This window comes from Schistocerca nitens, chromosome 6 (genome assembly GCF_023898315.1).
Source record: "Schistocerca nitens isolate TAMUIC-IGC-003100 chromosome 6, iqSchNite1.1, whole genome shotgun sequence".
NCBI lineage: Eukaryota > Metazoa > Arthropoda > Insecta > Orthoptera > Acrididae > Schistocerca > Schistocerca nitens.
The window spans coordinates 228,963,265-228,976,827 of record NC_064619.1 but is presented as its reverse complement, the minus strand read 5'-3'; the positions used below and the strand labels follow the sequence as shown (position 1 = coordinate 228,976,827).

The following is a 13,563-nucleotide window of genomic DNA, read 5'->3' as shown; positions in this document are numbered from 1 at the left end:
TAGCTCATTTTTGCTAGTTTTGAATTTAGAGATGTGATATGAGTGTTCCACCTATGATTTTCCTGGATATGAATCCCAAGAAATTTGGTTTCATTGATAGCACTAATGTTTTAGTTATCTACACATATTACGGGTTGTGCCGCATTTTTATTTTGCTTGGTGTGGAAATTCATGAGTACTGTTTTTTGGGGATTAACTATTATCCTGTTTCTGGTAAACCATTCAGACACTCCTTTTGTAATACCTTTTGCAAATGCAGTAAGATTTTCTTCTTTATTCCCTTCAATCAATAAACTGGTGTCATCTGCAAACAGTACTGGTTTAGAATCCCTAACGTGTGATGGGAAATCATTAATGTACACCAAAATAAGAAAGGGACCTAAAATGGAGTCCTGTGGAACACCATGACTTAGTCCACATGGTTCTGAAAGGTGTACCTGGAGTTCACTTCCTTCCATGTACTTAATTTCAGTTACCTGAGAGCGATATTACAAATATGATTTAATCCATTGATTTGGCACACCTCTTACATCATACTGTTCAAGCTTTCTCAGGAGCACAGAATGATCAGTCACATCAAAAGCTTTTGTTATGACCAAGAATAAACCTGAGATATTTATGTGGTTGCCCACTGCATTTAAAAACATGGTTTATCAGATTAAAAGTGGTTGTTTCAATTGATCGCTGGGGTCTGAAGCCATGTTGACATCCAGAAATAATATTATTCTTGTCAAAGAATGTAGTTTGTTTTGAAAGGAACACTTTTTCAATAACTTTCGAAAACCCTGACAGTACAGACATAGGCCTATAGTTAGCCATACTTGATATTTCCGAACTGCCTGCATTCCACCTTAATAGTGCACTAACACTTCACTTGCAGACTCTCTAGTAGTGAGCACGCGTTTTGATTCTTCAAAAGAGGGATATAAATGAAAACGGAAATTACGGAATTTGACGATATTGACAAGAAGTTTGTGCGTAGAACTATACTTCGATACTATGACAGAGTATATATCTTATATCTCTTAACTGTACAAAAATACGTAGGTATCTACTTATAATTAGGGCGAAGAGAAGCGATATGGCCGCTACGTGCCTCTCTTCCCCATCCTCATGTTGATTCGAAGGAAATTGACAATGAAAATTAAAAAAATCTATTCTTATAATTTGGTTGTCGATTTTATGTTCTATTTATTTGAACCATAATCATTCCAGAATGCAGACTGGAAACACATAAGGTGTATGGAGTAGTAGGACAAATTCTACTACGTATTGAGACATATGGTTCCACACACAGTGTCAAATAAACCAGGAGGTAAAGGAAATTGCGTAACGCTGACGCCAGAGTTGTAAGTCAGAGACATCACTATCGTTACTGCTGCTTGTGGTTGCTGTAAGTCAAAGGTGCCACTAGTTAAACTGCGAGAAATATCGTCAACGATACTACTAGATACAGTGACTGGGACAGGACCAAACATAGCGAATATTGTAATAAGTCTATGGATATAACTACATTGTGGTAGGCACAAACATGAGCGTGATTCACAGAAACTTACATTTTATATATGGGTGAATAGTAAGATATATAAGATACATTCTCTGAAACGAAGAGACGAGTGCAATATTGAAGGCATCTACGCTGAAGAGCCTAAGAAAATGGTACACCTGCTTAATATCGCTTAGGGCCTCTGCGAGCACACAGAAGTGCCGCAACACGACGTGGCATGGACTCGACTAATGTCTGAAGTAATGCTGCAACGAACTGGCACCATGAATCCTGCAGGGCTGTCCATAAATCCGTAAGAGTAAAAGCGGATGCAGATCTCTTCTGAACAGCACATTGGAAGGCATCCCAGATATGCTCAGTAATGTTCCTGTCTGGCGAGTCTGGTGACCAGCGGAAGAACAGCGTTCCTGGAGCTACTCTGTATCAATTCTAGACGTGTTGGGTGTCTCATTGTCCTGCTGGAATTGTCCAAGTCCGTCGGAATGCACAATGGAAATGAATGGCTGCAGGTGATCAGACAGGATGCTTACCTACGTGACACCTGTCAGAGTCGTATCTGGACGTATCGTGGATCCCATAACACACTAATTGCACACGCCCCACACCATTACAGAGTCTCCACCAGCTTGGAAAGTCCCCTGTTGACATGCAGGGTCCTTGGATTCATGAGGTTGTCTCCATACCCGTACCGTCCATCCGATCGATACAATTTGAAACGAGACTCGTCAGAACAGGCAACATGTTTCCAGTCAAAAATGGTTCAAATGGCTCTGAGCAGTATGGGATTTAACATCGGATGTCATCAGTCCCCTAGAACTTAGAACTACTTAAACCTAACTAACCTAAGGACATCACACAGATCCATGCCCGAGGCAGGATTCAAACCTGCGGCCGTAGCGGTCGCGCTGTTCCAGACTGAAGCGCCTAGAACCGCTCGACTACATCGGCCGGCTTGTTTCCAGTCATCAACAGTCGAATGCCGGTGTTGACGGGCCCAGACGCGACTTAAAGCTATGTGACGTGTTGTTATCAAGGATAGACGAGTGGGCCTTCGGCTCCGAAAGCCCACATCGATGTAGTTCCGTTGCTGACACTTGTTGACGACCGAGCATTGAAATCTGCAGCAATCTGCGCAAAGGTTGCATTAGTGTCACGTTGAACGATTCTCTTGAATCGTAGTTGGTTCCGTTCTTGCAGGAACGTTTTCCAGCCGTGGCGATGTCGGAGAGTTGATGTTTTACCGGATTCCAGATATTCACGGTACACTCGTGAAATTGTCGTACGGGAAAATCCCCACTTCATCGCTACTTCGAAGATGCTATGTCCCATCAGTCGTGCCCCGACTATAGCACCACGTTCAGACTCACTTATATCTTGATAACCTGCCATTGTAGCAGCAGTAACCGATATAGCAACTGCGCCAGACACTTGTCTCATATAGGCATTGCCGATCGCATCGCCGTATTCTGCCCATTTACATATGTCTGTATTTGAATACGCATGGCCGCGCGGGATTAGCCGAGCGGTCTCAGGCGCTGCAGACTGTGCGGCTGGTCCCGGCGGAAGTTCGAGTCCTCCCTTGGGCATGGGTGTGTGTGTTTGTCCTTAGGATAATTTAGGTTAAGTAGTGTGTAAGCTTAGGGACTGATGACCTTAACAGTTAAGTCCCATATGATTTCAAACACATTTTAACATTGAATACGCATGGCTATACCAGTTTCTTTGGCGCTTCAGTGTAAAAGCTTTGAGTGAAAAGAAAATAAAGCTGTTCACATTTTAAGTAGATAATCAGACGATATTTTACTTGCAGTGCTTGATTTGTAAAAAAAAGATACTTCCAGTACTGTCACCTTGCGGGGGATGTTTTTGAAATTTAGGCTCCTTAAAACTTGGTGTTAACGCTTTTCTGATCATTTCAACAGTGCGAATATAAAATCTGTACAGATGAAAAAGAAAGTTCTATTGTACCATTTCCCAAAATTTGCACTCCTGATTTTTTTTTTTTTTTTTTTTTTTTTTTTTTTTTTTTGTCAGAGGCATCAGTATAGGATACAAGTGTTTACTGTAACAAATCAACCACTGTCGGTTTCTGTTCACAATACACAGTTTTAGTGGATGTGGTCTGTTTCTATTTTGCAGGAAGTTCGAAGCGGCCATGCAGGACGACCTGCTCACCTCTCTAGTGGAGGCAGCGACTGAGGCGAATCTCAGCTTCGGGGGCAACAACCTTCTCGACATTCTCCACTCATGGACCAATAACGCCGGATACCCTGTGCTCAGAGTCACGCGGGACCGCGAGGCCAACACCGCCACCGTCACACAGGTACAACCAACTTCTCTACGAGTGCGAATGTAAACAAGCCACAGTGGACTCCGTATTCAGCTCCCTCCTCGTCAGCCTGATTTTAGACTCAGGAAGCCATGAAGTGTGGATTGGATGTGACAGATTGGTGTATTCACCAAACAAGCCTGGCGCCCCACATGAACGTAGCAGAAGGAACCAGCTACCACAGAATCAGTTACTGTGATGAGGTGGCCTGCTGGCACGGTGCGACTGTCTGGTGACAGGGCAATGTAACCTAAACTTTGATAATGTTGGAAACACCTTAAGTAACAAATAACCATCATTTAGTAAATATAAATACTCAATTTTAGTTTAACAATAAAGGTATCCCACTGGAGCAAAAGCCGGCCGAGGTGGCCGAGCGGTTCTAGGCGCTTCAGTTCGGAACCGCGCGACTGCTACGGGCGCAGGTTCGAATCCTGCCCCGGCCTGGATGTGTGCGATGTCCTTAGGTTAGTTAGGTTTAAGTAGTTCTACGTTCTAGGGGAGTGATGACCTCAGATGCTAAGTCCCATAGTGCTCAGAGCCATTTGAAGTAAAAGTTCTGAGCGTTGGTCTAACCTGACAGAGATGACTAACTATTCTAACTTAGTATGGACTAGCGTCGGAGACAGTTATAAGTTGAGGCTCTCAGTGAATAAACACCTCGACACACGTCATTGAATGGTAGACGATCACTCATTAACAGCTGTTTACCGACTGGTGCTTATCTGGTGCAATGACCGGAAATGGGACTGCTCGATCTGCGACAACCGGCCGAGTGAACGTGTGCGGGCACTTAAACCTGCAATTGACGAAATATTTTCATCTGCGAACAATTTGTCTGACGTCAGGAAGAAGCAGGAGGCAGCGCTACTGTCAGCACCTTCTGTAACGTCAGACGACACTATTGGGACATTTATAGAAAATTTGGAAGTCGTAGGGAAGAAGCATAATGCAGTTGCTGTTACATGCGCTACCTGTGTGGCGACTGATTATTACTTTGTGGCACAATACTGGAGATTGCCTGGTGTGTGGTGAACTATGTTTATAGCTCCATACTGTATCTAATGATGAACGCACCACAGAGTGCACTCGAAACAAACACTGGACTCAAGAATATTATTTTTAGTTTAATGTCGATAATTTTATTTTCCTTTCACTTCGGTCCTCGTCAATTGCTTAGCTTTCCAAAGAATAAAATTTTTCTACTACTGTCAATATCTAATTTGCTTATCTAGTTCCCGCAGTACGGTGTGTGTTTATTCAAGTCAACATCATTTTTTACTTTTATTGATTTTTTCCTATATCGTGTTTCTGAGACTCTTTCCATACCTTTGAGCCCATCTTCCAAGTACTTCGATATCGCAGACGTAATTAGGGTCATAGAGTGCCATTGGCGAACATCAATGTAATTACTTTTTCGCTCTGATCTCTAATTCCATTTCTAAATACTTCCTTTGTTTTCTGTATTGTTTCTTAGCACAGATTCAATAACATGGCTACAACTTTTTATTGTCCATTTCACCTTTCGCCATCTAGATGCCTGTCCCACATTTACTGGTTGCTTCCAGACATATTTATTTATTATTTACGCTGCCTGACGAAAGAGGTAAAGCATCCAGAAGATTTGATGGGTTTCAATGTAACTCCGTACACACTATCGGTGACACTGAAAATGATTAGAGTTGCAATTCTCTGTGACTGGTAGAACGGCCACCAGAGTGCATTAGTTTTGTTTGAGTTTAGTGTTGTTACCAGGGTATACAAGGTGCGTGAATAGCGTCAGATGTTAAGTGATAACAGTGATCACTGTAAAGGACACGGAGATGCTGCACACTCGTGTGAGACAGCGTTAGCAGCCCCTAACAGAGTTTGAAAGGGGACACGGAGATGCTGCATACTCGTGTGAGACAGCGTTAGCAGCACCTAACAGAGTTTGAAAAGGGCTTGGTTGTGGATCTCTGTTTGGTTGGCTGGTCGAAACGTGCAGTATCCAGATTTGTGGAGCATCCGGATGTGACAGAGTGCAATGTTGGACTGCATTGGAACGTAAGGGCAAGTATACTCGTCGTCGAGATTCAGGTCGACAACATTTTACCATCGAAAGGGGAGGTCGTCGTATTGAGAGCCAGTCACATCTTAATTCTTTCACATCTGCGCCTACCGTCCAGTGACAAGTAACGGGCTTCCTACAACATTCTGTCATCCCGCACCATTTGTCGGAGACTTGCAGCAGGGAGACCATAGTATTACCGTCCCATGTGTAGGCTAACGTTAACAGTCTAACTCGGATGGATGTGTTTGGAATGGTGACCTGACAAGGAACACAGACTGCTGATGAATGACATAGCATTGTGTTCAGCGAAGAGTCACGTTTCTGCACTGTCCTGGACTGCCTCCGTAGGCAAGTATGGTGGCGACCTGCAAGGCGTTCCGTTTCTTGCAGTATTTGGAAAAGACGCAGTGGCTGTTATTTCAGGGGTCATGGTCTGGTGTCAATTATGACTTGAGGTCACGGCTGGTATGAGTGAGAGAACTCGGATGGCACTACGGTACGTCACCGATATCCTGCGTCCTTTTTTCAGCAGTACAATGCTCATCCACACACACACACGCACGTGTTAGTAAGACCTGTCTGCGCGATCCTGAGGTACCCCCGTGGCCAGCAAAATCTCCAAATCTGTCCCCAGTAGAACATGTGTTGGACTGGTTTGCGTGTTATTTCTGTCACAATGTCAGTGTTCAGGGTCTGAAGGCCCACTTACGACAGTTGTGGTCCAGTCGAATCAGTGCATGCGTCGAGTCCAGAGTTCGCGCAATGCCATATTCATAAGTGGGATCATACTGCCAAGTTATTTGGAAATTTGAGCAGCTGGTCTGGGCCGGCCGCTGTGACAGAGCGGTTCTAGGCGCTTCAGTCCAGAACCGTGCGTCTGTTACCGTCGCAGGTTCGACTCCTGCCTCGGGCATGGATGTGTGTGATGTCCTTAGGTTAGTTAGGTTTAAGTAGTTCTAAGCCTAGGGGACTGATGACCTCAGATGTGAAGTCCCATAGTGCTTAGAGCCATTTGAACCATCTGAACCAGGTGGTCTGGAATTTACGTCTTGGCACATTCGTACATATGATGTGCTTCACCACTTGCGAACTTTGATCTTACAACGCGGCGTTCCCATCCTCATCCGTTTCAAAGTTCTCCACACAGGACAGAAAGAGAGATTCTTGCATTGGGAGGATGTCCAGGTTCGCCTGGTCAGTCTTCCATATTTCTACACCATGCTTCTGATGGGCATCCACAAAGACATGCATTCTTTGTGTGAAGGTGTTCCTGGTTGCTGGCTCGCAGGCATCTCTCAGCGATATGTGAATTGCAAGTTGGGTGGTGGGAGTCTGTTATCGTGTTCGACCTCTCCACATCTGCTAATTTTCTGACAGTCATGAGGAGGTGCCATGCCATACAATGGGTTTCTTGTTTCTGCCCTGGTGTTGGCCTCAGGCGCCCAATGCTACCAGTATTGACTCGTTCACAGCGACGTCCACTTCCTTTGCACGTGCACATGCGCTGCACAAAGGAGCAGTGTAGCCAGTAAGAAACACACACTGACGTCCACAACAGTGGTGGATCGACAATTCATGACCTCCTCGTCAGCGACCTGATAACGATGTTCCTGGCATAGACCTTCGCTTCGGTGTTGATACAGTGCCGTTTAAACGTCAGGGTGCTATCTGCGAGCAGAACTGAAATCGTTCACCTTCAGTTCTCACAATGATGAGCACACTTTCATGCTCTGCAGCAGACGACCTCTAGGAGCTTTCATGTTGATCCAAAAACACCGTGTATTACAATTTCATTGGGCGCACGATCATCTAAATTGGATCGTGGATGAATGGAATCCATGTTACCTGGTCATATGAATCATGTTTCTTGTTATACAAGGTCGGTGGTCCTGTCCAAATACGCTGTCATCCCATGCTACTTGAAATATGGACTTCACCACACACAGGTCGATGGGGTGGTATTATGCTGTGGGGGAGGCTAATATGGGCTTCCGTGGGACGTGTCAGTAGTAATCGAAGGCGCCACAACAGCTTTGGATTCCGGGAACGTTACTGCGGTCCACCTGTTTTCCTTCGTGTTTGATAACTTTCCCACTAACTGTCATGGCTTATTCCAGCAGGGTAACTGTCCGTGTCGCAGGGCTACAATCATGCTGCAGTCGTTTGAGGAACATGACAGTCAACTTATGTTGATATCTTGGCCATTAGCTTCGCCAATCTGAACCCAGTGGAATCCATCTAGTACGCTATTGTCTGCCAGCTGGGTGCCAACGAATCACCGGCCTGAAATTTACGGAAATTGTGTGACCTGTGCGTTGACAGCTGGTATCACATATCTCCAGACAGTTAGTTTCTAAGGATTCTTCGAAACTATGACCTCTTCATCTTCTGGTTCCGACGTCGGCGTGTGGAATGTGCTATTGCTGTTGGCGTTGGTTTCCTGTCGATTCTTATGAGAACAGCCCTATCACTAAACTGCTCACAGTTAACTATCTACCCTACCTTGCTATTCATAATCCTTTATATTTCCCTTTTCAGATTTTCTAGTTTTCCTATTCAGTCTTTTTCTCATGGTTACATGCTGTCTGAAAGTCCCCTCCGGTAGAGTCAAATGTGGAACTAATCCGGAATCTTTTGGCATTGGAGAGATCATCGTAATTCTTTTTCCGTTAGATACCACGTGTCCTGTGGATACACACTGTGTGTTTTTAATGCAGTAGTTTCTGTTGCCTTCTACATCTTCATGCCGTTGATCATTGCTGATTCTTCTGCCTTTTTGGGGGCAGTTTCCCACTCAAAGGGAAAGAGGCTGCCCTGTAGCTCTGTCCACTCCCAGCCCTCTTTGACAAGGCTATTGGCAGAACAGGGGTGACTCTTTACACCGGAAGTCTTCGACCATCACTGCTGACGATTTTTTTCTTAAAATTTATGCAGTGGCTGTATTCGAACACAGAACGTTCTCTTTACTAGTCAAAGACACTACCTACAGACCACGCTATTCAAATACGTGTGAAATAAATGTTTGGTAGAGTGCTTTTCAAGAAACGTATCCCGTTGTAATTTAGCCTAGCAAGGAACTGGTTATCACACAACTATAGGGGAATCCCTCCTTCTCTAGCGGTCACAGGCAGCTCAGATCAAGGCGAGTCCCAGCAGTAAGAAATGCTTATAAGCGGAGGATATGGCACACGTACTAGACAGAGCAGAAGTAAATTTGTTGTTGCTCAGTGCACCTGCAGTCAGATTGTCTTCCACAAACTATCTCGGGGATAAACTTTAAGGTAAGGCCTCATGTTTGATTGTATACATTATCCATTGTGATATTGATACTTCTTATGCAGACATAGCTTAATTTCCCAACTGAGAATTTATATTCTAAATAAGACCATTAGTCTTGAAGAAATTCTTAAAAGTACCTAAACAGGTGTAATCAGTGTCCAGTGAAATAGTCGATATCTAAAGCTTGCGCCTGAAGCTCACAGACAGGTTTTTTTACTCTCTTCAGGGGTATTTTATATGTAGTTTGGTATAAAAGACGGGTATCCTACTGTCGTCGATAAAGAGTAACAATATATGAGGGAGTCCTGAAACCTAACGTCTCCGAAATTTTTAAAGTGAAAACTCTTAAAGCTTATTAAATAAAAAAAGCTTTATTTACATTCTGCATCTTTATTCATGATGTCTACATTTTTTTTTTCTGAAGACGTTCACCCTGGCGACGAAGACGTTTCTCCCAACGAGAGAGCAGTTTGTCGATACCGTCACTGCAGAATGTCTGACTTCGTCGACGGAGCCACAATCCAATCTCTGCTTCCATTGCTTCATCAGTGTCAAAGTGAATTCCTCTGAGGCTTTAATCATATGAAAGTGTACGGTTTATAGTTTCATTTGATTGTAGCATCTACACCTGTGTTTCAGGCAGAATCCCTCGTTTCCTTCGATGCTGAGGTACTATTCCAATACAGCTGGAAAGCCTCGGAAATGCTGTTTGAGGATGAAATCTTCTCGGTTTTCAAGTCAATCAATTCCAGTGCCGTAAGGATGTTGAAAGGAAGCAACGGTGGACACATAAAGCTTGTAGGGAGGCAGGAGCGGCAGTTCCAAAACGTGGCGCCACGTGACGTCACTCGGCCCCGTAGCGGGCCGAAGCTATTATGAGCTACCCAGCTCGCCTTCCGCGCTCGCGTCGTTTCGGCCCTCTCTGATTGGTGCCAGCGGATGTTCAAAAATGTTTCAAATGGCTCTGAGCACTATGGGACTTAACATCTGAGATCATCAGTCCCCTAGGACAAAGAACTACTTAAACCTAACCAACCTAAGGACATCATACACATCCATGCCTGAGGCAGGATTCGAACCTGCGACTGTAGCGGTCGCGTGGTTCCAGACTGAAGCGCCTAGAACCGCTCGGTCACACCGGCCGGCGCCAGCGGATGTAATTATATATATAATAGAGGGAAACATTCCACGTGGGAAAAATATATCTAAAAACAAAGTTGATGTGACTTACCAAACGAAAGCGCTGGCAGGTCGATAGACACACAAACATACACACAAAATTCTAGCTTTCGCAACCAACGGTTGCTTCGTCAGGAAAGAGGGAAGGAGAGGGAAAGACGAAAGGATGTGGGTTTTAAGGGAGAGGGTAAGGAGTCATTCCAATCCCGGGAGCGGAAAGACTTACCTTAGGGGGAAAAAAGGACGGGTATACACTCGCACACACACACATATCCATCCACACATATACAGACAGAAGCAGACATATTTAAAGACAAAGAGTTTGGGCAGAGATGTCAGTCGAGGCGGAAGTGAAGAGGCAAAGATGTTGTTGAATGACAGGTGAGGTATGAGTGGCGGCAACTTGAAATTAGCGGAGATTGAGGCCTGGTGGGTAACGGGAAGAGAGGATATATTGAAGAGCAAGTTCCCATCTCCGGAGTTCGGATAGGTTGGTGTTGGTGGGAAGTATCCAGATAACCCGGACGGTGTAACACTGTGCCAACATGTGCTGGCCGTGCACCAAGGCATGTTGAGCCACAGGGTGATCCTCATTACCAACAAATACTGTCTGCCTGTGTCCATTCATGCGAATGGACAGTTTGTTGCTGGTCATTCCCACATAGAATGCATCACAGTGTAGGTAGGTCGGTTGGTAAATCACGTGGGTGCTTTCACACGTGGCTCTGCCTTTGATCGTGTACACCTTCCGGGTTACAGGACTGGAGTAGGTGGTGGTGGGAGGGTGCATGGGACATGTTTTACACCGGGGTCGGTTACAAGGATAGGAGCCAGAGGGTAGGGAAGGTGGTTTGGGGATTTCATAGGGATGAACTAACAGGTTACGAAGGTTAGGTGGACGGCGGAAAGACACTCTTGGTGGAGTGGGGAGGATTTCATGAAGGATGGATCTCATTTCAGGGCAGGATTTGAGGAAGTCGTATCCCTGCTGGAGAGCCACATTCAGAGTCTGGTCCAGTCCCGGAAAGTATCCTGTCACAAGAGGGGCACTTTTGTGGTTCTTCTGCGGGAGGTTCTGGGTTTGAGGGGATGAGGAAGTGGCTCTGTTTATTTGCTTCTGTACCAGATTGGGAGGGTAGTTGCGGGATGCGAATGCTGACAACAGCACATCTTGGCACAGTGTTACACCGTCCGGGTTTCTGGATACTTCCCACCAACACCAACCTATCCGAACTCCGGAGATGGGAACTTGCTCTTCAATATATCCTCTCTTCCCGTTACCCACCAGGCCTCAACCTCCGCTAATTTCAAGTTGCCGCCACTCATACCTCATCTGTCATTCAACAACATCTTTGCCTCTGCATTTCCGCCTTGACTGACATCTCTGCCCAAACTCTTTGTCTTTAAACATGTCTGCTTGTGTCTGTATATGTGTGGATGGATATGTGTGTGTGTGTGTGTGTGTGTGTGTGTGTGTGTGTGTGTGTGCGAGTGTATACCCGTCCTTTTTTCCCCCTAAGGTAAGTCTTTCCACTCCCGGGATTGGAATGACTCCTTACCCTCTCCCTTAAAACCCACATCCTTTCGTCTTTCCCTCTCCTTCCCTCTTTCCTGACGAAGCAACCGTATGTTTGTGTTTGGTTGTGTGTCTATCGACCTGCCAGCGATTTCGTTTGGTAAGTCACATCAACTTTGTTTATATATATATATATATATATATATATATATATATATATATATATATATATGCTCCAAATCGTAGAATACTACGCACTCCGCCTTGCCTTTCGTATCCACCTTCCGTCCCCCACGCGAATCCTCGATGGCCTCATCCCCTTCCCCCATCTTCTTCTTTTCCTCGAACACATCCGCACCCTGTACATCTTCCGCCGACTCGATCCCCCTCCACCCCCTGGTGTCTCCACTCCCCTCCACATTCAGCCCATTGCCGTGACTTTGCTGTTGTGTCCCGTCCTCTCTCCATCTCCACACCCTCCACCTCCTTTCCCAACGCAACTTCCATCACCGATTCCTCTTTGATGATGAACTATGCCCTGATCTCTACCCCTCCTACCAACTCGAAACCCACCTTCCCCCTCCTCCTCCTCAGGGCTCCCTCTCCCCTCATCTTACCTTTCCCTGAGCGGAATTTCCTCCCTCCTATGTCCCCCCCTTTCCCGTGGCTCCCTTTTGTGTCTCTGCACTCCCTCCTGAGTTGCCTTCCCTCTCCGACCACACCCATCTCCAGCCTCTTTGTGCGCCCACTGACCCCCCTTTTCTTCTTTGCTTAGCTGGCCGGAGTGGCCAAGCGGTTCTAGGCGCTACAGTCTGGAACCGCGAGACCGCTACGGTCGCAGGTTCGAATCCTGCCTCGGGCATGGATGTGTGTGATGTCCTTAAGTTAGTTAGGTTTAAGTAGTTCTAAGTTCTAGGGGACTGATGACCTCAGAAGTTGAGTCCCATAGTGCCCAGAGCCATTTTTTTCTTCTTTGCCTCCCACCCCCTCCAAACTCCTCTTCCCCCTGCACCTTCCTCTCCCCTCTTTTTCCCTCCTCTCGGGCTTCCCATCCCTCGATAGGTCCCTACCACCGGTATTTATTCTTCGTGTATGCTCTGAGACATACAGTGGTTTTAAGTGTCTCTCGCTCTGTGTGTTTTTATTCTGCGGCCGACTTTTAGCTTGCGTGTGTGACTCCAGTGCGTTTTTTTTAACTTTATGTCGAATTTTTTAACTGTCCCTGAATGAACGTCCCCATATCAGTGTCTAGTTTAACTTCCATTGTCTCCATTTACTGTGTATTTCTATCGCCTCCGCCCTTTTATGTATAAGTTTCCACTTTTTATTTTTTGTAATGCCACTGGGCTGAAGAACGGCAGTTTGTGCCGCTGCCAGCCCTCCGCTGCCCATCTAGAGCTGGGGAATGAAATCACAATTGTTGTTGTGGTCTTCAGTCCTGAGACTGGTTGGATGCAGCTCACCATGCTACTCTCTCCTGTGCAAGCTTCTTCATCGCCCAGTACCTACTGCTACCTACATCCTTCTGGATCTTTTTAGTGTAGTCTTCTCTTGGTCTCCCTCTACGATTTTTACCCTCTACGCTGCCCTCCAATACTAAATTGGTGATCCCTTGATGCTTCAGAATATGTCCTACCGACCGATCCCTTCTTCTAGTCAAGTTGTGCCACAAATTTCTCTTCTCCCCAATTCTATTCAAT

General features: G+C 45.6%; 1 protein-coding gene across 1 annotated transcript in view; it reads left to right on the top strand.

Moving 5' to 3' along the window:
- LOC126263297 (aminopeptidase N-like) overlaps positions 1-13,563 on the top strand; it is a 133,176-nt gene that overhangs the window by 65,231 nt on the left and 54,382 nt on the right. The window contains exon 8 of the mRNA XM_049960384.1: positions 3,647-3,830. Within this exon, the coding sequence (XP_049816341.1) occupies positions 3,647-3,830 (184 nt within the window). The remainder of the gene's footprint in view (positions 1-3,646; positions 3,831-13,563) is intronic.